Below are 25251 nucleotides of genomic sequence, written 5' to 3' on the forward strand. Positions count from 1 at the left end.
ACACCCATGCCTAGTGCAGGTTAGCTGGTTGGTGTGAAGAACTGAATCTAAGGTCATGCTCTAAAAACACACCACAAATTGCCTTTTAGCCTTCCAGGAACTTACATGACTTTCACTTCATACAGATTGATCAATCTTAAAATTGTTACTGTTTAACACAAAGCCGAACCAATGGTCTTGAGAAAAGAAAGCTTCTCAAATCAATCACATATACATCTACTTGATAGCTATCTGCCTAGCTCCTCCCAAAGTTAGCCTGAAAAACAGTAAAATCTACACAAAGTTTTATTGCAATCATACAAGGGATACATCACGGGTCAAATACAACAAATACTATGATGCAATTTTACATTTATTAAACTACAGTTCAAAGCACAAATTTACACATTCTAAATACACTAAAACATCTAATGAAGTCACACTGGTCTCCCACTGACATTTGATATATCTGGGCGAAAGACAATAACTTTACAAGACTTTTCTAACAGGAATCCTTAGTATAAAAACTGTGTACTTGTATGTAAACTGTTGAAGAACCCAAGTGATGGGTTTCCATCTCCACTAAGTCATCCATTTTGTTGCATATTTAACGCTCAGGGGTTGAATGAACTTGATTTTAAATTTGGACACCATTATCTAACCCTCCCACCCCCCCAATGAATTGTAGCTGTAGCTTGTTTTGCCTGGTCCCCATCTCTATTACTATTTTTTCAAGTTTTGAAGAGAATGAATTGAATTGAAGATTGTTCCATTTCTTCCACATTGGAATGTTGACCAGACAAACTACAGACTTGCAACTGCAGGTCTAAATGAAGCGTTAATGCCTGTTTTAAGCTGCAGTGGAAAAGCGTTCTTCCGGGCTCAGCTGAATGCACGAAGGCACAAAGAAGAAGTTCTTCATCAATGTGTCTGAAGCAATTCCAGCATCTTGCATCTCATCCCTGCAGCAGAAAAGGTCAGGAGATGTAACAACAGGTTTTCAGGTTCAATTTCCCTTCAGAAAGAAGCCTCCATGCAGCATTTGCAGCCAATTGCCCCCGCATGGCTTGGCCCTGGCTCAGCAGAGGGAGCCCAGCTGTGCCAGTGCCTGGCACTCACAGAAACGCTGCCACTCCCCAGGGAGGGAGCACAAGGCCCTGCCTGCCTGGGTGCAGGAATGGGGTACCACACTCCCCATCACCACAAGAGCATCACTGCCCTTCCTGCCCATGGTGGTGCCAACACTGCACAGAAGCTGTGGTTACGTGTATTAGGAAAGCTCAAAGGTTGATGTTAAACAGCTTTTGTTAAACCAGTACAAGACTTTACAACTGCCACTGAACTCACAGGTGAGATCAGTCAGGTATTCTGCTTTCCTTTGTCAGCCCTAAAGCAAAGTAGGCATTTTATCACAGATCTCAGTTTAGTCTCAGCAGTCAAACAGCAGAGACAAAAAAATATAATCCACAAACTAAAAAGGCACATTCTTGCACTTAGCATTTCTTGTATTTGCCACTGAATGAAATTTATAAGTGTACACTCCTGAAGGAAGAAAAAGCAACCTTGCCACTATCAAGATAGTTTCCTTACCAGTCACTGAAAGACATCATGTAGTAAATCAGTGGCCTCTGATAGTCGTTAAAGGTGGACTGTTCACCCAAGGTACCAGAACCCATATTGTCAAAGATCAGCCAATCTCCCACGCTCAACTCAGGAAGAAGACAGTTTTCCACTATTTGATCAAGCTCATCACAGGATGGACCCCAAAGGCTGCTTGCAAACAGAGGCTCATCTTCCTTGTATTTCTATATGGAAATGATTGAGGCAATTCAGGCTTCAGTTTATTGAACAAGAATTTTCAAATATACAGAAGGTTAATTTCATAAATAATATGCAACTATATATGTATGAAGTGTTAAATATATATTCAATAGACAAGAATAGAAAAGACTACCTCTGAAGAATACAGAAGGACTCACCTTGTGAACCTCTGGGATAGTATTCAGTTTCTCAGACAATTTACTTGCAAAAGAACCATAAACACCATCATTTATGTAATATGTAAATACTGGTTCATCATCATTCCTGGTTTGCTCCACTGGAAGTAAAAAAAGAAGTTGTCTTGCATGCATGTTTTGTCATAAGTAGTCCTTTTGCAATCTAACTTAAGTCAGCTGCTTTCTCCTGACAAGGGGGTTCCATATATACTAGAATAGGAGAATTACAAGCAGAGTAATCTGTATGAGACCAGATTATAAATTCAGTTATAACATTAAGCGAGAGGCTTAACAAAATTAATGCTTTCAGTAATAACCAGTGCTAAGAATATAAATCCAGAGAAGCAGGGAAGTAGCTTGCTTTATGACATGATTTTTTATATTCTAATACAGAACCTTCTAACACACCATCTGTGATGCACCCAATATAGGTTTAACCTAGTAAGGATACAAGAAGTGCCACATAAAAGTACCAGTGAGACACACAGATAACATATGGTCACAATTCAGAAGGCATATTACAGTGTAAGAATTAGGGGATGCACTAAACATATAAACAAACTAGTCAATCCCAACTAATAGTGGGCAGTTACTTGTACTGAGTCACAACACCGAAAACAAATCCAACCCTTACCTCCAGAAGGAAGAAGTTTATCATACTCAACAGTCTTCTTTGCAATGACATTCACTGCCAGTGTAAATGCAGATGAAACATAATAACATCCAGGCTCTGCAATCACATTAACACCAGATTCCTTAGGAAAGTAGACATCCAGCAATGGCCTGATGACATGATTAACCTAGGAAATTGAAGTCAGAGGTAAGGCCAATGAACTCAGCTTATAGATATATCACACACACACTTCTGGCCACCAACAAGTCTGGTCAGCACACCAAATGCTTACTCTGCCTCTCCAATCTCTGAGAAATGCCTTTACCAGAGGTCCTCAATTTATAAAAAAAAATGTAAGAAAGCTGGTCATTCTGCTAAACACTGAAGATTGAGAACCATGAGTCTGAGTACTACACAGTCTCTTTTCACAACCAAAATTCAAGCTGTGGTACACTAACCACCACCAGTAACTTCAATGCCCATCCAGCACATCAGATAATGTAAAATTACATATGAACCCACAAGAATGGGCAAAGGACCTTTTCATGATCAGTTCTGAATAGCATCATATTAGAAACAGAATTATTTAATACTAATGTTCATATATTAGGACAGATATGTGAAGATTAACAGATATTTTGGATGCGTAACAGAACCATTAGAATGGAGAGAAAAGCCCTGATTGCTGTTAGTAACTCCTCACTACATCGCTTTCACTGTGCAGAATTCATGGAGCCTGTGTTTAAGACAACACACCAGTGTAAACTGGGTATCCTGTTCTACGTGCCACTTCATACTAAAGGTGGCATTTAGGCCAAATCAGAGGCCAGCCAAATCAAGACCTTTAGCTTTCAGTTCCAAAGGAAAATACTGGAGATTTTCATCCAGTAGCAACAGAGTTTATGACCCAAAGCATGCTAAAGCACCCTGCCCCAAACCATGCAGGAGTCACCAGCTGGACAACAACAGTCAAGAAAAACTTTGAATTATTACTGCTAAGGCTGCTTCAGATAGCAATTTAATCTCTAACACACTTAAATGAGCATTCACCCATTTGAACAGGATTAAAAAGAAGTCATGATCACCTCCAAGAAGGGATTACACTATCCATCATCAAGAATACAAACCCAACTAGTGAGATCTTGAGTTACAGTCTAACATGGAACTTAACTATCTTTCAGCTATCAATTCAAGCTACAGTTTGAAGGTTACACACTTCAATTTCTTCAAAAGTAAGAGTTTCAATTTCCAACACATTGCATACCTCTTCCAGCTGAAGTTCTGAACCTGTGAAGCCCCCACCAATATCCAACATGTTCATCTTAAAGCCAAATTCTTCCTAAAATGCATAGGCAGAATGTAAGTACATGAACAACAGTAAATGCAAAAAGATTTTGTTGCTCCTTACTGTGGTTGTTTTCTGTGTATTTAAGCTTTTGAAACTATTTACCTGAGTACATCTAATGAGGGAGTAAGGGCACAGTACAGCTCCATTAAATCTAGAAGCAAAGCACTGGGATGTCAATAGAGGCTGGTTATACAATTCTCTGCAAGCCCCACAGCAATATCAACTCCCATCTTGTGGCTTTTGTTATATTCAGTCAGTAGTTGCTGAACAGGTGGTGTATTCTGACAAAACAATTTTAGAATTTCACAAATTTTGTGACAAGACCACTGCAACAAATTTGCACAAAGATCTGCAAGATCCTCAGTTTTATTGCCCCCATATGTTACCAGCCACAGCTAAGGCACTGCAGTAGTAAGAGTAAAAAGACTTGCAGTCTTCTCTGTTTAGTTTACAAACTCCTCATACCACGCCAGGTTACATTGTTCAATTTCAATGTAACCTAAAAGCATCAGTTGTGTATTTACAGGACTGAGATTTGAATATCAAAAAGGCTTGACCCAAAGTGGGAAACTAATTTAAATAGCATGTAAGGCTACTGCCTGTCAGTGGGACAGTATTCATTACCATAATTAGGACAAAGTTGGTTTTACTTCTATCACATCACAAAGCAGTATTTAGTCCCTTACTAAAAGTTCAGTTTCCAATGATTTCTTTTGGAAAGAATGTAGTTGGTTTGCTAATATAATTGGAATAGAATGGCTCGTCTACTGTAGCAATTGCATGTGAGTATAGATGTACTTACAGCCATGTCAAACACACACCGAGCATCAGACAGAGCATGAATGTATGTCTGCAGATCCTTGCAAGAGCCTGAAACATGAAATCTGAAAGAAATAAAACCACAGTAAATACACTGAACCATGCAGCTTTCAGACCAAGCAAATAATTTCATCATATAGAACAGCATCAGAAGCAATTCATTCCCAAGTGCCCCAAAACAAGCTTAAATGATAATATACAGCAACTGTGCAAAGAAGCTCAGACCACCACTGCCTGCTATTGAATTTGTACTTGAGAATTGTCTTCCTCTTAATCTTAAGAATGTCCCACAATGTTCTCATCTTTGAGAAACAACAGATTTACTGAATTTTTCAGTCTTCACTATCAAAGTGGTTGAAAGTTGTTCTTCAATAGTGCCAAAGCTGCAGAGAAGTACTGATGCCTACCACAAGCTCCTGAATCCCCTCTTGTTCCTTGTTCAAGACATTCAAGTACTGCCATATGCACTTAAGTCGCTGAGGTGCAAAAACAAGTGCCAGCATTCCCATGGGATTCCTCAAGAGGCATATGGTCCACTGGTTCTAGACAGCCCATACACACACCTGAGCCACAGTGTTCTCACTCCAAGTCTACTCCTTTAAGGAATGTCTTTCTGAGGCAAAGGTCACTTTTCAAACTTCCTTGCATGAATCCATGTGTGGATTTAAAAATTATTTAAATAAAAAATAATGCACAAGAGCCATGTGGCTTTTATAAAAGTTGGTTAAGACACTATACGAAGAGGAATGTTTTTTTCCAGTAGTATCTATTTTTTTAAAATATTTGCAGTTTATGCTTTAACATCCATTTCAAACAGATACACAACAAAACATTTGTGTGTTATTGGCTTAACATTTTTTTGTCTTGATGACCCATTTATTTGTTTGGTTTCTTTCCTAAAACAGTCACAAGCATGTGATAGATTTGTAGTTGAAGGTAGACAGAGCAGACTTGTGCATGCATTTTTCTGAGAAACAGTAAAATATCCATCAAGCTTCCAAGTAAAATACCACAGATTTGTACAAATTTGGAACTCTAGGATTCATTCCTGCCACCTGCAAGCCAACAACTCATCTGAGTACTTTGTCTTGATATGATCAAAGAGTGACATAGAGCCTTAACTCTTACAAGATCTGACCCCATGTTCATCTTGTTCAAACTATCAAACCTATTCCATGCTGTACTAGCACTTCTTGTTATGATGTTTATTGCTGGAAAAAATACAAATCAAGTTACCACAGAAGTTCAAGAGTACAGTTAGAGACTAGGAGAGGCTTCTAAACTTAGTTTTCATGCTGACAGAAGGAATTTATGATGCTCCATTTCCTATTGTTTTGATGTTTGTAATAGTTACTTTGTTTCATACTAGTTTGTGCTTGCAAGCAAAAGCTCATGATTCTAAATTAATATGATAGTTTGTCTGGGGTTTTTGTTGATTTTTTAAAAACCCTGTAAAATAGTGTCACCAGGGAAAAATTCTTTTCTCTTTTACATTTTAAGTACCTCATACAAACATCTACTCAGCAGTGGACAATGAAGTTACTCACTTGACACCAACTATTTGGACTCCCAGCTCCTTAGCACATTCCATAAGGTGCCTACAGTTCTTCAGGGTGGTGCCAAACTTCATATTCATCTCCTCACCAGCAGTAATGTCTTCTGTGGCAATGTGCAGTAAGAGCCTAAGAGAAGGGGAAGATGATTGGGGCAGTTGGTTTACATCATCAGCACATGTGAAGCCTGAAGATTGTCAGAAGTGTGTTGATTATGTTGTCAGTACTCCAGCTCCATCGATGGATGAATCAAGGCAACCTAATAATAACAATCCTGTACAGAGAAAAAACTAGCAATTAGGGGCTAAAACATGGAGCCAACAAGGACAAGGGATTTCGAAATGCAGCAACTAAGACTCTTGCAGCAGCAAGAGTCTGTTGAGTGCTGTAATAAAAAATAATGTTACCTTCTAATAAAGCGTAGTTCCTCATAAAATCAGTAAGACTAATATGATTTTCCCATCTCTGTACTCCTCCCCAGCCCAGAGGTTCCCCTTCAGTTAGACATGTATAAGATTTAGTTAAACTCAGCATCCAGGCTGAAAGCACACCCTAGCCATATCACATAACGTTCCCTTTTGGCTGAGCACATGGACTCAGGATGAGGGGGTAGGGTGGTCAGTCCATTCCCTGCCCCTTCTTCCAGGACACTGTGGAGCACAGAGGCAGCAGGTACCATTTCTTACATTCTTATGCAGTGGAATATCTTTGTCTGGTCAAAGCCTCATTTTGGGTAGGTTTGCAAACTGCAGTGCCAATGCTGACCTTTCTCTATGTTAAAGTAACACTTGAGGGGCAAAGGCATGGTCACATCCAAACCTCTAGAGACATACCCCCAAACCTCCCAAATTCAAACTGCTGTCCACTGAGAAAGTCACACTCCTACAAGATCAAGTAATTAGTCATCCAGTAAACTAAACAGAGGTGGTGTCATGACATACATGCAGACTGGACACAACACATTGCAGCTAACCAGGATGGGGAGTGTAAATGAGTGGAAGAAACTCTGCACACAGAGTGAAACAGCTCTTTACAAGACAGGCAGCAAACAGAACTCAGCCTGGCCACTACAGTTAGCCTAACATCTACCATGACTTCTACAAGTACTTTCCAAATGTTTCCCAGTGTGTTTAACATGCATTTTGTAAAGAGCAAAAGGTCCTAAGTTCTCAAACAGGTTGCCCTGCAATCCTTGTTAATTTATATCGCTTTGTCTTGAGAAACTGATGAGCATTTCCTTTCCTGCTTCTCACTAGCATAGAAAATTGTGTTCAAAAAATCTGTAGTCAAACAATATTCTGTGAAGAATTTGGAAAAATGCGCTAACTGAAGCAAAAAATTGTTACAAGTCAAATTCTTTAAAATGTAATAGAAAAATTCAAATCCATACTAGGATTTGTAACCTCATATTAAGATTAGTCAAAACCCCTGTTTAAAACATCCAACGTTAAATTGACAAATTGTTATAGCAGCATTTTAAGTGAATCAAGGTATTTTCAAGCAAAATCCACTAAATCCGACTTCTAGAAATCTAAGAGGTTGTTAAAATCATGGAAATAAATCAACAAAAACTAGCAAAACTCTATAAAATCACCAGTAAATAACTGGTAAAACAGTAATGATTTAACACTCAGCTTAAGCATTGCCAAGGATTTCAAATCCACTAAGTATACCAGGGCCAGCAGTTACAGAAAAGTTTACTTATCATGCATAACATTTTTGCACAGAAATTTCTCTCCAGTATGCAAAGCACAGACAGACTTCCATGAGGATGAAGTGTAATCACCAGCAACAGCAATATTAAATCTTGTAGTCTTGAACAAAGAAAAAAACTCTCTCAAATATCACCACCTCCCCAAAAAAGCACCAAAACAAAAAAAAAGTCACAGTTTTGGGAGACAACACAATGCTTTAATCATGACTGTTCAGAACCAAGGAATTTGTTAAAGATATCAGGAATTCAGTTTCTGCAATGACATTTATGGAAAGCTTTATCTTCAATCACTGCAAAGCACTGTAACATTCACTTAGGCTCACCTGTAACATTCACTTAGGTTCTGGCTCCATGTTTCTTAAAGGCATGGCCCAAAGCTAAAGCATTCATATGTGAGGGATGTGATGTTAAATGACAGGAGTGCCTGTCAGTCCAAGAGACCATTATACATTGCCAGCAATACAGTTGCCATATTTACCAGCCAGATTATCAGCTTTGACCACTTTTCTAGAGAGAGCAGCTGAGCTAATACCAAAGTGACTGAAAAAATTTCTCACTGTTTTAATTATGTGGAAATGCCTGTAGGTGTATTTAATAGACCTGCAGAGTGTGCCCAAACCCCAGGTGGGATCCAATGCACACAGTCATTTGCTGGTAGCTCAGCCCTGACTTCAGCCAGAGCCACTAATATCCAAATACAACTCCCTGGAAGTGAGCCAGAGCCACTAATATCCAAATACAACTCCCTAACACTGAAGCCAAAACAGAGCAGGAGGAAGATGTTATTTGCAGATGATGAAATACTAGACTTCTGAACTTTAATCCCTGAAACCTTTACATGAAGATTGCCCTAAAAAAAAAATCACTTTCTCCCAAGATTTTTCCAAACCAAGGGCCATTGTATTAGGAAGCCAAGACTCAGTAGGAAAAGATGCAAAAAAGCTATTTTCGAAGGAGACAGAAGAACAGATACAAGTGATTTGTATTAAAGAAGCCAAGTTGCTTGCAACTCAAACCACCCTGAATACAGGCAAAAAGTTTCCCCCACATTAAAAGCAAAATCAGGATTTTGACACTTACTTGGCATTTGGATGGTTACGTGAAATTTTCTTCAGCTCAATATCATTGTCACAAGTCATGATGTTTATCCCAGCTTTTGCTGCATACTTGATTTGAGAGGCTTGCTTGCAAGGGTTTGTGTAGATGATGTTTTCAGGAGAAATGCCCAGGTCTTGTACCAATGCCATTTCAGACTGAAAAGCAGGAGCATACCAGAGTTTGACAAAGGGCATGGCACCATCTTTCCTGAATTCTTATTAGATGTGCTCTACTACCACACTAAAGAGAAAACCATCTACTGCTTCTAGGGCAGAAGTACAGATTTTCAACCAGCCAGTTACAAATGAGTTCACAGTTCAAATTTTATTTATAATCATGGCACTTGGCACCAAAGAGATTAATTTAAACCAGCAGACATATGAAAGAAAATAAGGCACACAGGCAACAAAAACTTACTTTACTGGAACATGCAAAACCAACACCAAGGGTTCCCAGAATTTCGAGTACACCTGGAGTAGAATTGCATTTTACAGGATAAAATGGCTTTATTGGTGCCATCACGTTCTGCCATTGCATGTTATTCCTTACAAGCTTTCCAAGATCTCCAACATAAAATGCCTTTTTTCCAGTCTGCAAAAGGAAGAATAGGAAAATAAAATGTCTGAAATTGTAGGTTTGCTGTCAAGACAAACAACCCCAAGTCTTAAAGAACTATGTACCTTTTTTACCCTGCTCTTAACTTTTAGATTTGATCTTGAATAATGTTTTTCTGTTCAACTAACAATTTGAACTAGTTTAAAAAAATCAAAGGGAATACCTACCACTTCAGAGATATTATGAATGCTATTGACAATATTCTGAGATTCCTGAATAAAAGATTCTACTTAAATGCCAAATGCTGATTTTATAAAAAAAAAAAACAGATTAAGTTACACACTTTTTTCAACTTTTTATTTTCAGAAGTCTGCAGCTATTCATAGGAAGAAGATCCACTGGGATGAAAGCTTCCACAGTCTCAATGTAATTGATATCTTATTATAAATGGAATAAAATCTGATGCACTAACATTATTTTAACATCTAATAGCTTGTTTTACTGAAAATTTGTCTGATGGTATTTTAGTTCAGGAAGTCAAGTTTGAGACTGTTCTCCACATCTTGTGAAGAATGAAGTTCAAAAGGAATTTTAAGAACTAAACTTCATGTTAAAGGTGACAGAATCAAGTACATAATCTTTAAGAAAATGCAGAGACTTTTCTGGAATGTTAAGTTCTGCACATCTGTTACAATATAGTCTTTCTCACTATCGGGTCATGATGCAGGTGTAGTGGATCAAACTGCAAACAGATCATTCCAGATTTGTCCATAATGTGCACTCAGTAAAAGTACTGTAGGTGAATGCCCTACTGTAAATCAATTAAAGACCATCACAAAATACATGATGGATCTGAATCAAGACTATACATCAAATGTTAATTCTAGCACTTGACTTTTGCAGATATGAAACTCTACATGTTGTGGCTTATTTTATACAAAGTCTTTATTTCTGTTTAAAAACACAAATAGAAATTCCATCGGGTGGAAGCATACTGACCCCCTGTACGGGTCACCAGCAGGATTGGGATCTGGAGCTTTAGATCCATGGCACAGGCCTCTACCCCTTGAGCTAAAGGAGTAAATGAAAGCAGCAGGAGGCAGCTATCCTCTGTGAGCCAGCCAGTGGTTGGAGACATGACATGTTGCCAGTAGTTTACCTATTTATTTGCTAGACAGAAAAAGAATATTAGGAATCAGGATTTGGGAATCCTACGCCTGAGTTCAGAAGGCCATGGAATTTAGCTATTTGATGTACTATAGTTGACCACTTGCACATGAATATTAGTTCAAGGGAAAAGTGAGCAACTCACAGGTATGGCATATGAAGAACACAGGATTTGCTTAATGAAACATTTTTAAAGTTTGCTCTTTCTACAATTTTGTCTACAGAACAAAAGCTACATCTTCCTGCCTCCTAAGAAATGAGTGAAGCCTTATTCAAAAAATGACTACTGTATACACAGAATGATTCAACTTTCTTTCCAGTTGGCTGCTAAACTTCAGTAGCTTTTACTGTTTTTCTTGAAAGAGAGCACCTCACAATGTGCTTGTACCAGAGTTTCCAGTGGGGAGAAGGGTAACAGGAAGATGTATGAATATTAACCATGATGGCCCACAGAAAATTTAAACATGGCTTTAAACAGGCTCAGCATACACATTTGTCAGAACTCTGCCATATTTTCAAGGAAATAACAAAAAGGTTCTAACTGAATATATCCACTTGCATAATTTTAGGTGCTTGATCTAAACCCCATTGCTAATAAAATCTCTTCAAACAGTGAGATGGGAACTTGCATTTAATTACATCAGCCAGACTACTTTCCTGCTAGTCACACTCAGGGCAGTAAGAGTTGATGCCCAAATTTCCCCAACAGAATTCTGCCCAAAGCAAGAAAACAGCAAAGCAGCATAATTAGAAGAGGAAACTACTTTATAAATAAGGTGAGTGAGGCTTAGCTGACTGTTTCTCTGTTGCTGTCAGCTCATCAGCTCTAAAATACTCTGATCTACTTTGAAGACTTAGGGAACTAAATCAAAAGATCTGGAAAGCAAACTTACATGAGTATGCTCATAAATACAGTTGTCAATAACATCTGCAAGGGTTGCTCCTTCATCCAACAGACCAATGGAATAATTTGCATCCTCAAGAAATCCTTTCATCTCAGCCGTATTCCACAAAGCCGACAGTCATAAACCAAGAAACACAAGGGATGGGCTTCCAAGCCTTAAATCCGGGTCCTTAAATTATGCAACAAACTGTAGAAAGAAGACATGTGTCAATGGAAAAAGAGGCACAAAGCACACCAAGCTGCTGTTTAAAAATCAGCTTTCTACACCTGATGTCCTACAAACAGTAACACACCCTCTACAAAGACCAAAGTTGTTTTTACTCTGCTTACCCTACGTTTGTCAGAGATATGGATAGAACAATTCTACTGAAGCCAAGAATAAAACAGAAGCTAGGTACTTTAAATCTGATACCAACTTCCAGAAGTTAGTGATGCAAGGCTGTTCTTGAGAAGAATTCCAGACTGTATGCACACTGATCTGCACTGAGTTTATGCAAACTATGAAAATACTGCAAGTGCAGCATAATTGTACAAATGCCTCAGCTCAGTTCTTTTCAAGTAAAGCATCTTAAGCAATGCTAGCATTCAAATGTGCAACTGGAAGACTGCCTGTAACAGAATATTCCTGAATTTGTTATAGAAAACTTGTAGCTTATTGATTAAATGTAAGCAGTGATATTTGTACTAATGTTCTAGTTCTTTTGATGCTGATTTATAACCACTGCATTTACACATTGTATTTATTAGGCATTTTGTTGTTCTGTTCATAACATTGCCTACGACACTTAAAACTGTTAATTGCAAAACAGAGGTTAATATAAAGAAGCCACTAGGCTAGAAGTAATTTTAAAAGTGATAATCTTAGCATGTAGAATTGTTATTAAAATAAAGTAACAGTTACAGTCTAACTTTATTTGCATCTTGCTTATCCTCAGATCTTCACTGCAAATTAGCTTAGTAGTTTATACAGTGTTTTCCAAAAGACAATCTAAATCAACAAAGTCAAAACACTGAAAATACTGTTAAATATAGTCTTAGAATGCAGATTGACTAATCTCAAGTAAAAATCAACAGAAAATTACCAGCAGCTGACTATATACCTTCATTTGCTTCACTTGATGAATAGAACAATCTGCAGTTCACATTCCATTAGAGTTGTGGGTCTTGTTTAACAGCAGCTTCTTAGCTTACATCAACCCACTGACCACATTTTTCTTTCAACTGTCATCTTCATGACTAACACAAGATTGATCAAAACCAGCTAGCTAACTAGATTCCTTCTCTAAATGAAGACCTAAGACTTTTTAATATCTCAACAGAAGTTGCATAGTACTTGTAAAAAAAGTGAGGGTTGTTTTCTAAAGCCACCTGCACTGAGATTTACAATAGCAGAATTATTTTTCTAATTAAAAGTATTTATAGAAACCAAAACCATTACAGCTGAAAGCCAAAAATACTTCATTAAGACTATATAAATTAAGATAATTTTGGCATCAAATCATCACAGGGCCATGGTATTAACTCAGTCTTGTGTTTCATCCCCCACCTCCATACAGTAAAAAAAATACACAATTTGCAACATAGGTTTGGTTAATGTTGTCAACAATAGGAACAAAGTTACTTTGCTGTAGTTTAATACTACCACAACTAAGCAGCAGTTGCTCCTGCTTATCATTATGCCAAATAACGGGAAAGGAGCCAGCAGGGTTTTTTATATGCTTTCTGCACAACTCAAACATGCCCCCTATGCTTGTTACAAGAGGAATTTACTACCAGGTGAGCTAAGTCAGTGGCAGCAAGAATATTCAGTTCTGTTCAGAAGCTGAACGATAAAGACAAGTAGAGCAGGTAAGAAATAGTTGTCTCACACATATATAGTGAGTCCTATGATTATTTAAGGGAATCCTGAAGATCCAAATCACAGAAGAGCAAGATAATTATCACATTGATGAAAGGATTTAATGAGTTGTAAAAACAATGACTAGGTGGTAGACGATAATAACCAGAAAAGTCTTTAGTCAGTCATATCTCAGTATGAGACTAATAGCTAAAACTCCTTAAAAAATACCACCACTGAACAAAAGAAGCTTGTGAACTAAGCTTGCCTTAGAATCAGTCCAACAAAGATGAACACCACAGACATCTTCATAAAATATCCATGGTTTTCAGAGGCAGAGGAGCAAAAAGGCTGAGTTATCTTTTCCCCCCAGGAAAGAAATGCTGGCATCAGCTTTTCACTGAAAATTTTTTAAGGAATTACTGTATATATAAGGGCACTACTTAGCTAGATTTTTAAATTTTGGTTGAGTTTTTTTTTCATGTTACAAGCCACTCCCTACACTCTAAAGCTTGCAGACAGTCAAGAGTCCCTTCCACCCCAGATCTACCCTACTGGAAGGTTGCAGCACACCCAGTGGAACCAATTACAGCCCTGAATGATTTTTACACTCACCAGACACACACAGCTAATTGCTTGTACCTTGTATCTCAAATGAAGCAGCTCAATCTAACCAACTGCACGCCTTCCCTCTTTGAGTGTGGATGTTCATCTGAGTTACAGTGGAGTAGATTTAAGCTGGTTGTTTAGCAGCCTTAAAAGAAAGGCTTTTTTTCCATAGTTAATGACTGTGGTGTCCACAGCTCTCAGACAGATGGTGTAGAAGTACACTTTCCTTCAAAAGCTGCCCCCTTAATTCTGGGGAGACTCAGTTCAAGTAAAGCATGGTGGGAGGACTCTTTAACACCAACTCCCAAAGCCACCACCAACAAAAAGAACAATTATCTAATAAGTTAGTTTTGATAAAGATTATTTCCTAAACAAGACTTGTGTCCTGCTCATTCATCAAAAAGCATCTTATGGTCAAGAGGTAGGTACCAAAAGGAATATATGCTAGTACAGACTCAATGACAATTGCAACAAACCATAAACAACCTGATATAACCTCTCCCAGCATGCTGAACAGTGATTGCTTTTTCTAAGCACATCCAAGACATGGTAGCTTTTCCTTTTAACAAAATTAATCTAGTAGAAGAAAAAGCTAATGTTTGTTTGACTACTGTCCAATTTCCCCTTTTTGGAATAAATTACATCTCTTCAGTTTTGATAGGAAGAATATTCTACAAAGAAAAAACAAATTCCTAGAAGCACCAATACAGCACCACTACAAGACAGTGGCTAGAGAAACAATTCTTTAAGGAGTTAATACCTTACAGTAGGATTTGGGACTCTGCTGTCACCTTATTCTGTCCTGACTGGTTCCCTCCTGAGGGGGGGAGGAGAATCAGTGATAAAATTTGCAGAAGGAAATCTAAATGATGGTTTAGGACTTTTTTTTGATGTCTGTAAGATGAGTCAGAACTCATTAGAGCACAGAGCTCACTCCTTGCTGGAAATGCTGACTTGCTGCAAGTCATTATTTGACAGACTTGGTGTGGTAACACCACCCATTCTCACACCTGAAATGTTAATCTGCACAATGCTCCAGGACATATATTTTAAGTCAAACAAAAGCTGTCAAGTGGTATGAGACTTCTACATAGGCATGTAATTGCTTTCTTTGAAGTAAGCATTACATCCCCAGGCTCTTTAACACAATGGCTTCCCAGATGAAGAACTCTAAGATAAAAGTGTACATATTTAAACACTGCAATTACTGCAGACATCTGGAATAAAAGAAAATTAAAATTCTCTGAACAGAGTCTAAACACATGCAAGCATCCGTAATATACGCAATTTTCTTTTCTTTACATTGTCCAAACTATGTATTGTTTGGCCTAAGAAAAGAACTTAAAAAAACACAAACACCTATAGGTTTGGGTCTTTCATTAAAAACTTCCTCTGCAAAAAAAGTCTCTGCAAATGAAATGGGCTCCAAATAATGCCTCTCAACCACATCTTATTAAACAAAAGTATTTATGACCGATAACAATTATGCTGATGCAACAATCATAAAGGGCTAAAAACAAATTATTCTCTCATTCCTTGCAATACTGGTTCTTCAGGAGTAACAAATCAAAAAAATAAACATTTTGTCATTGGCACCAGCAATTCAGTACAGAATAGGATAGTAGAAAATTATATATATTATATATATACTCACTATACAAGAGTCCTCTGCTTTCAGTGCAGGGAATACCTACTTATAATGGGAGTGTCTTTTAAAAATATTCCAAGACACCATTTCACCAACTTCCATCACTGTAATTCAGTTAGCTGAATGCAGCCACTAGCCAACTGATGGAAATGCTGAAACAGGTGTCATTTTTTGCATTACTCAAGTTACCTCTCAGTGCACAAATCCCCTGAAGGCCATAAGTAGGGTACCTGTACAGCTTAGGTCAGTTGCAGCCTACTCTGTTCTCTCAGCAGCATTCCACACAGTTAAGTGAGCAATGTAGAAAGAACAATTCTGCTGAAGCAAGCAACCAGGATAGAAACTGAAAAAACAATGGCCCATCCAGCATCTTGTACAGGAACAAAAACCTCCTTCTGCATTCCTCAAGTTTGAATACATTATTCAGACCCAAGAAGCTCACAAAGCTTACAAAAGAATGGTTACTCTTCTGAGTGCACATATATGTCTGTGGTAGCAGACCAGCACTTCTCTTTTACAACAGAGCAGCAGTCACTTCCCTATTCCATCTCCTTACTTGCTCAGTCAGTGTCAGTGTTTGGCCTTCCCACTGCCCCCCACGACTCCCAACTCCCAGCCCTCCTGTTCCCCAGCTGCCACCAGCTCCATCTACACTAAGCTATGAACTCCCAGCCCTCCTGTTCCCCAGCTGCCACCAGCTCCATCTACACTAAGTTACTAAGGCTTTCAAAATTAGTGTCCTGGACTGTCAATTAGTGAGTCCAGATAGCTACTGCTTCCATTTGGCATAGACAGGGCTTGTTAATACATCAGACTTCCATCATTTCTGGCCAATCAGATGGGCAACACACAGAAGAGATTTTAAAGGAGCAAGACCTCAGGCCACAGTTGCTGGACTGCTCAGGGAGTGAGAGCCTGAAGAACAGACAGAACTAAACCCCAAGTCTTCTCCTGCCAGTGTAACACAAGGAAAAAATGAGATGGAGAAAATGATAAAAGGGAAGTGAGTTTAATGGAAATGTAAGTACACCTTCAGACAGAAGATTTTTATTTTAGTTCCACTGGAACATTAACATATAACATTACAGTTATATTTAAAAGCTCACTTGACCTTTTTCCCATTAAATCACTTTGCAAGTTGAACAAGACAGAGTACCAATTAGCTCTTTAACTTGCATCCTAGCTGCATTAGAGGCAATGACCTGTGCTTCAGCACACCAAAACAGGTACAGATTTCCTGGCAAACACCACTGCTACCTACATCACCACTACATTCATTACTGAATTGCTTCTATTTGTGTACAGTACATAACTGCTGAACACGTAATAGATCCAACCTCAAAATAAATACACATTATCTGAACATTCAGCTGCAAATAAAGCAAAGCCAGTGGCATTTCCATTCTAGGGCAACCCATACCTTGTATCATTTGTCACAGCACAAGAATCTACCCGTTAGAGAAGGAATATCACAAAGAAGGTACAGAACAGCCCTCACCTCAAGAATAAGAACTTCTGTCACAGCCAAAACTCTCATCAGAACAGTTTTAGAAATTAAAATGCATGTATAGTACCTTAAGATTGTGTACTTTATTCACTCCTTTCTAACAATTCTGCCTTTCCCAGCTTTTTACTACTTTACTTTATTCCTGGTCAAACGAAAAATGTCACACAAGAGTTCTAGCCACATATAAGAGCAACGCAAAACTTAAACTGAACAGGAGAAGTAATTTAGCAATTTTCTCAGCTATTTTACATATAAAAACCACACCTTAAACATAACAGTGATATTCAGAAAATTCTCAGTGTTAACTGAATTCACTTGACTAGAGTATTCAACTATAAAGAATCAGATATATGCAGTTAATTCATTAAGTTTCAAACAAAACAAAGAACTTAACCTCTGGAGATATAGCCAGAAGTCAGGATAAACCAAGTTCATTCTGTGTCTCAGCAATTGTGGTATTTTCGAAGAACAAGTTTATCTACATTAAGTACCTTATTAGGATGCATACTAACACAGCTGGCATTCAGAGTCTTTGTGGTCTTTAAAAAGTACCTGGCTCAGTAAGATGTACTTAACCATTTCCAAGTTCTACATTAAAAAGCATTCCATAATTTATAGGTAGTAAGCCAAACAAAAATGCCTTCAGCTAGACAGGAAGAAAGTAATACTGTACAAATACTATATAAAGTCAGCTTGAATGCATTTGTAATATCTGAGTTAAGACTATTGTTGAAAACCACATAAAACTATTTTAAGTTAACATAACGTGATAACCACATACATTTTAGAGTTTTCTGTGCTCCTTAAGATCAGCTAAGTGCATTCATTTGTTTTCCATTATCATGGTCTTGTTTTCCTTTAATACCTATTTGCCACTTCAAAATATAAAGGCATTTATAATTGCTGCACATTTTCCATCCAGCATTAAATTCCACATTCTACTGTAACGCCACTACAACTATTTGTGGAAATGGATAGTAATTAACAAATAATGGAGACAGGCATTTGGAAAGGCACACCCTTCATGATCGGCCTGAGTTACTGTTTCCAATAGCAAATCTTAACTATTTCAGTATAAACTACTCAAACTATACTGTACTCAGCAAGTCATGAGTTGATGTTAACAGTCATGCAGTCCAATTCCTGACTTCAGAATTACCACTGAGAGACTGAAGCTATAGCACTTTATTTCAGGATTTCTGCAGCCAACACCCTTAATTCAGAAAAGTAGCTTTATTTACCAAGTTTACTGCAGAATTTCATCAGATAATTGCACTGAGAAACATGTTAGGTGAGTAAAATGTTTAGTCCCCCTTGCCATCCTGAATGACAGTCCTATGTAATTTTGTTAATCTACATCCAGACCTTGCTTATCAAAAAACAAGCTGTATTTTTCAAGTGCTTATGCTCCTGCATACAGACAAAGAGAGACTTACATGGACAAGTTAGGAGATGGAACCCTACTATCATCAGCTAGGTTCCCAAGGTGGCTCAGCGTTGAAGTCGAACTGCTCTCTATAAAGCACTTCTCCTAAGCCCTCTGGATAGTTGTAAACTTGATCAGAGATTTTGCCCTGTAGGGAGAAAAATGCGCACAGAAATAAATTTCATAGCAGAACAGAATAAAAGCTTTATCATAAAACATGTAACAAATGCCTTTTCAGTAGTGCTTTTAAGGAGGCTTGCAACACCCCACCATGAAAGTTTATAATCACATCAAACACCCAGTTTTCAAGAGTTAATATAAACTCTGAGCCAGAACAAGCCAGATGTACAAAGAACTGCTAAAACACACAAGACTGCTTATTATACTTATCTTTCACAACCTGAATGAGAAGATTTTCAAAACTAATGGCAAAGATCTCTACATGATCCTACTGTAGGGCAGTATGCCTTAACACTGGATTACTCTCCCAGAAGTGTTTTTAACCCTGTAACCACTGCATTCTTCCCCTCCCCACTTCCTTTCTATTTTAGAATTCCCTTGCCACGTTCTTTCTCCCTCTGCTGTGAATGAACATGGCATGTGGGTGAAAAAGCTATGTGGGTGAAAAATAGTGCTTTATATAGTGAAACTGAACACCACACAGACAAATCCAGAAATGAGCAAGACAGTAAAAACAAAGTAACTTATGCTTGCCTTCAGGAATGAGGAAACATTTCAGCTGGCCCTTAAAGGCTATTACACACATCAGCAAAGCTGCATTTTAAAGTACAAAGCTAGCTTACTCAAGGTAAAGCAATCACACAAACAGAACAATGAGTGTAAAAGCAGTCAAGGAAACATTTATTAGGCCTGTTGAGAAGTTATTCCTCCTAAAAGCAACAATAATTTTCATGCAATTAAATACGCTACCAAACTGGTCACATGTAAACCCAGCATGCAATAAAGTTTCTACAAATTCACTGTGATATATAGCATGAAACATAGAACATACCAACCTATTGTAAAAATGAACCTTTGCTACTTCCATTATTTAAGTAATACTACTTGGGCTGACTACAAAAGCCTGACTTCTGGAATCACCCAACACAAAAGATCACAGCCATGTTAGTTAAACTCCTGAAATACACTTTTCCACTTAATTCTTGCTATTGGAAAACTAAACCAGTGCACTCCATGAAGTACTGGATAACGCACAGAGGTAATACAACTTGAGGGTAACTGTTTCACAGCAACTCCCACCGAGTAATCCCTGAAGCTCTACCACATAAATTAGCATTTACTAGCATGCAACATTAAAAACAAACCTTAGTGCTTCAAAATTGAGATATTACAGAATTCTGCCAGCTAGAATTAATGAATATGTATTACATTTAAGCTTATCCTTCTCTTTCACTAAAGCAAGACGTCAGTAACATTTAGTTCTGCACACAACAGGAAGGTGTGGCCAACATTTAAAATTAACTGGTAGTTACACTATTTCCTACTGCTGTCCTGATTATACTCAAGAATTCATACAAATTTTCCAGTGATAGGAATTAAGTTTACCTTTCCAGCCAAACAAGTCATTAAACACAAGTGCTTCTAGGTAGAGCACATGACCTTCAGTGCAAAACTTCAAATCAATGCTTCAGCCAAGTATCACCTGCAATATTAGGCCAACATATACTCTCCCACATCCCAAGGAGGAAAGTTTACAGTGAAAATTCCTGTGGAGCAGGAATGAAACCCAACAATTTTCTGTAGCAACAGTCAACTCTGAGCTGCGCCAAGTTTTGTCTTTCAGAACTTCTCTTAAATGATATTGATGTAAAGGATCTCCACAAACATATACAAAATAGTCTGACTGCTCTTTCTGTGCAGCTTTGCCACTTCTAAACATTCAGAGGAAAATGGAACAATTTGAGCCTTGCCAATTGCAGTCACTTTAGTCTATTTTAACCAGCAGAAAGGGATTTTGCTGTTGAGTGGCAGAGCTGGGCTACCACTTTAAGTACAAGTGTGTTAGATGTCCATAACCCATATGGGCAAACCCAGTTTTACAAAAATTGCGTATGTTATCAACCACAATGAAGCATTCCTTGTTTAAGGGTTTTAAAGTAGGTATAAAAGTATTCTTTGCTAAGCAGTGAGCTTTGAGTTGTGGGAATAGTTAGCAAGGTAGCTCCGCCTTTAAATATTCAAGTGACACCTATATGCACGTGTTTATCTCTCATCTGTTGGTATACTCTACTAGCAGGTTCCTGAGGTCTGACTACAGCTCAAGCAACAACAGTCACAACTCACCTGAGGACCCAAATCACCCCCCAGCTGTCCACAGCACAGTTTTGTCAGAACACCTGCACCCCTGCAGCAAGCCCTATAAGTGCCCAGCAGGGCTGGGCTTTTTCCACTTCACCTCCCCATGTGTGATAACAACAGGCCTACAAAACAGGCACCAACCCATTTTCTTGAAAAAAAAAAAATCCACTACATCTGTTTCTGAGAAGAGACCCTTCAGTGGCTTGAGCAAAAATATCCATTAACCAAACCCTAAAAATCTAGAATTACAATGAACTTGCACATTTACACCAAGTGACAGACTCAAAGGCACCAACTTACTCTGGTTCCCAGAAAAACCTAGGTATTTTTGAATTACAGTAAGCCTCTTCCAGAGCAGGGAGAGGACACTGTGGCAAGGGGATCCCCGGGGTGGAACAGGTCCTGAAGGAAGCACAGGTCCCTGAGGAGTTCTCCATGAACCACACTCTTGCTCCCGTGCTGCATCAACAGCATCTAGAGCTGAAATCTTACCATTATACCTCAATTAGCGCACTACACAATTAAGCCTCGCTTCTAGGAAGGGACAGTCTTAATTCTCTTCCAGAGCACTCTGTCTCCCCCTTAATTTGGAGAGCTGGAATCATTCCCAGCAGCACTGCTGCCATCACACACCTGCAGCAGCCTTCCAGGGAGCAGTGAGAGGCATGAGCTGCAGGGCCGGCTGCAGGGCTGAAAGGCAGTGATCCTGCCTCTTGCCTCCAGTAAAACTGTGCCCACAGGAGAAACGTCCCCACAGCTGCTCACCACCAAACAACACCCTCCCCCTCCCAAAGAGCCTCCTTTTTCTGGGGTTTAAACAGCCTTCCCCTGGAGCTCAATGCCCAGCAGGAGGGATGGGGTAGAGCAGGCCGGGGGCCTTGGCCTAGAGGAGGCAGAGAAGGGAGCTCGCCACAGCCAGAGGCACACGGGGAAGGGGCTGCCTTGTCACAGGCATCAGCCACAGCAGCAGCAGCATTGTTCACACGGTGACAGGAAGGAAAGAACTAGACTGGACCAGTCCAGACTGGAACAAACCCCTCCTACCATCACCATTATTCACAACCCCCACCTCCCCCCCAGCACCACTGCCTCCCACGTTTATCCAAGGAAGAATAATGGGCAAGTGCAGTGTCTTCAGAGACAAAAATCCGGCAGCAGGGGAGGGCAGAAGAAGTAGGGCAGGACTACCCCCCAACCCACTCGCACGCAAGAGACCCAGTCACGCATCTGACTAGATGGTAGGCATTTCTACGCTGTTTTATTGGCCTTCACATCGTGTTTTCATTCAGGGTGGCTACAACCGACTGGGACGACACCATTGTATCCTGGTTAGTCACTGGAGCCTGCGGCAGAGGTCTGAAACGCAGTGCTTCTCCTGCCTACAGGCACAAGGCAGCCATGCAGGATTTAGTACTGCAGGGGATGCACTTCAGAAAGGCTCAAAAGGTTTAAGCTCACTTTCTTCCCTCTTCACCACAACCAGGTAACCCCCAGCACACACAGGCATCATCATGGGCTCAGACTGATGACTGCAAAAGATCTGCAGTGCTGCCCAGTGCTCAGACATACCAGCATCCTCTTCAGCCACACCACAATCCTGCACTTGCACCGTCCCACTTATGCACACATGACCCCGCTCGCTCACTGGGCCTTCAGCTCCCCTACCACCAGAACAGACACCTTTACTGATCTCCCACCACTATAACTCTACTGACCTCCTACCAAATAGCGAACGGCACTGCAGGCAACGTGCACACACTTCGGATACCCCAACATTCGGGTGCACACACTTTACACACACAAATTCAGCTGGCTGTTGAGCAGGAACCAGAATCTCTTCTCCATACTTTCCAAAAGCCACTAGTACACCAGTGGCCAAATGGACCACAATACGTTGGCAGAGACAGCCAAACCAAGAAGGTTGAGCTCAACCAAGAGACCTCCAAAAGGACCAGCGGCACCAAACCTGCTACTGCTACACTAAGGGTCTGACCAAGGGGAAGGGTAAATGGTGCACCCGCGAAATGACCAGAGAACTACTCCCCGGGCAAAGGGAGGGGGCTGCTAACGGGAGGGGAAGGGAAGGGCTCCCTTTCCACATGCCGGGTGATCCCACGGCCCTTCAGCGTGAAGGCAGTCCCGGAAAGCGTCACTTGTGCAATGCCCTGGCGGCTCGTGCGTTGCTCTGACAGCCGGCGCTGCCTCACTGCTCCTCGGCGTGGCCCTTGCTGACCATGCCGAGGGGGACAGGTGAAGAGGCCTCGTGCAGGCGCAGCTCAGGTGAGGGGAAAAGTGGAGCACGGCAGCGGGAGCCCGGATGGATAATCACGCTCACAGAAGCACAACATGGCCCCTGAGAAGCAGGCGAGGAGACGCCGCGGCCATGCCACCAGCACTTCTGCCTCTGCCCCCGTCAGGCTGCCAGCGCTGAAGCCTGTCACACACGGCTGTCCCCGGGGGCTCGGGGGCGCTTACGGCGTGTGGGTCACACGCGTAAAGGGAGCCTGCAGCACCCGCACCGCAGCCCGTGCTGCCAGCCCAGGCTGCTGCCACAGGGCATCGGGCAGCCCCTCGCCCTGCGGGATCCAGGCGAGGACACCCCTCGGCCCCCGCTCCCAGGCAGGGGCGCCCTGCGAGAGGCAGCAGCACCCGGTGGGCGCGGGTCTCCAGCCCCGGCCACTGCCCCGGCTGCGAGGGGGAAGACACCGTATAGCCCCCCTCCGCAGGAATCCGCCATGTTAGGGCGGCCGCCGAGCCCCCGCCGGCCGCGAAGCCGGCGGCCCCGCCGCCCTTCCGCGTCCCGAGGACTGCGGGAGAAGGCGACCGGCGGCACAGCCGCAGCGTTCACCCCGGTGCCCGGCCTCCGCTCCCGCCCCGTCACCGCTCGCACGCAGCGCTGTCCGCCATATTAGCGCGGCGGCCGTTGACCCTCCGCCCCTCGCCACCGACACCTCCCGGGTGCGGGGGTCCCGCTGCCCGCCCGCTCGGCCCCCGCACTGCGGCCCCGCACCGCCCGGCGCGCCGGGGGACGGGGGGAGCTCCGGCTCTGACTCATTCTGCCGCTCTCCATCTGCCGCTGCCGGTGGCAGCCGGTCTCGCCCCACGCCGCCGGGCGGAGAAAGGGCAGCGGGAGAAACCGGCCCCATCCCGAAACCTCTCCGGCAGTCACCGCCACGGTACTGCTCGCCGGCTGCCCCTCCGCCTTTTCCGGGCACCACGACCACCGCTGCCTATCCCTCCCTGCGCTGCCCCAAGCCCCAGGCCCCAGGCAGAGGGAAGCCCCTAACGCTACCACCCGCCGCCGGTGACCACGGACACTCCGGCCCGGTTCGGAGCTCGGGGTGGGCGTCGCCACTGCTTTCCTCCCTCACTCCCACCACCTCCCCCACGGGCGGCGAGAGCCCCAGGACTCCCGCTCCGGTACTCACGTGAGATAACGGCCCGAAAGATTTGGTAAATCGTCTTCTCTTTTTAGGCGGAATTTTTAAAGAGGGATGTGGGAACCTACAGCAGAAATACAGGCGGCGGCAGCGGCGCCTTCCAGGGCCATAGGCTGCGGGGGCGGCCGGCGGGGAAAGCGCAGCGCAGCGCTGGGACCAGAGGGCACAGGCGAAGAGAGAGAGAGACAGAACCGGAGCGGGCCGGGGGCTGCAGCAGCGGCGAGCGGAGACGGGAGCGCGGCCGATGAGCTGCGAGCGAGCGAGCGGAGACACGGGGCGAGAAGAAGGGGCTGTCGCCGGCAGCGCTTTTATAGAGCGGGAGGGGGGGGGCGGGACTCGGGCCGCCGTCACCGCACCGGGGGCGGGATCCGCTGCCTTCCCCCGCCGCGGCCGCCGGGGCGCGCTGGGCCGGGGCAGTGAGGCTTGTGTCCCCCACGGCGGGGCGGTGTGTGTCCCGGTGGGGATGGCGTGTCCGCGGCGGGCCGCCCGCCCTGGCTGGCACCGAGAGTGCTGCAGGAGCGGTCAGGTCTTTGGTTAGTTCCTGACACAATCCAGGGCAGGGACACCGTCAGCATCCCCCCGCGATACCGGGCAGGTGGTTACCATACGTGTCATCACACGGCATCTGGGATCTGTGCTTCTGTCATGGCTTCCACTAACTCGAGACCCATTCTGTGTCACTACGGCTTTGAGCAGGTGGAAAAAGAACCCAGGGTTC

The 25251-nt window shown here is 41.9% G+C and overlaps 1 protein-coding gene across 1 annotated transcript; it reads right to left on the reverse strand.

Annotated features, from left to right (window-relative positions):
- Positions 1-267: 267 nt before the first annotated feature.
- AZIN1 (antizyme inhibitor 1) lies at positions 268-24832 on the reverse strand. The gene is made up of 12 exons (XM_030970624.1): positions 24522-24832; positions 18785-18922; positions 11737-11934; positions 9539-9712; positions 9104-9276; positions 6304-6438; positions 4740-4821; positions 3854-3928; positions 2611-2776; positions 1959-2077; positions 1570-1784; positions 268-941 (listed from the first exon to the last, which is right to left on the reverse strand). The coding sequence occupies exons 3-12, from the start codon at positions 11836-11838 to the stop codon at positions 830-832; spliced, it is 1353 nt and encodes a 450-aa protein (XP_030826484.1). The 5' UTR covers positions 11839-11934; positions 18785-18922; positions 24522-24832; the 3' UTR covers positions 268-829.
- Positions 24833-25251: the final 419 nt, after the last annotated feature.

This window comes from Camarhynchus parvulus, chromosome 2 (genome assembly GCF_901933205.1).
Source record: "Camarhynchus parvulus chromosome 2, STF_HiC, whole genome shotgun sequence".
NCBI classification, from domain to species: domain Eukaryota; kingdom Metazoa; phylum Chordata; class Aves; order Passeriformes; family Thraupidae; genus Camarhynchus; species Camarhynchus parvulus.

Bases quoted from the DNA above. Each gene is read 5' to 3' on its own strand.
- AZIN1 (XM_030970624.1), bottom strand. From the start codon at position 11,838: ATGAAAGGATTTCTTGAGGATGCAAATTATTCCATTGGTCTGTTGGAT. The intron at 9,713-11,736 runs GTAAGTTTGCTT...TTCCTTTTGCAG, and splicing joins GTATTTATGAGCATACTCAT to ACTGGAAAAAAGGCATTTTA. The intron at 942-1,569 runs GTAAGGAAACTA...TTTCTGCTGCAG, and splicing joins ATGATGTCTTTCAGTGACTG to GGATGAGATGCAAGATGCTG.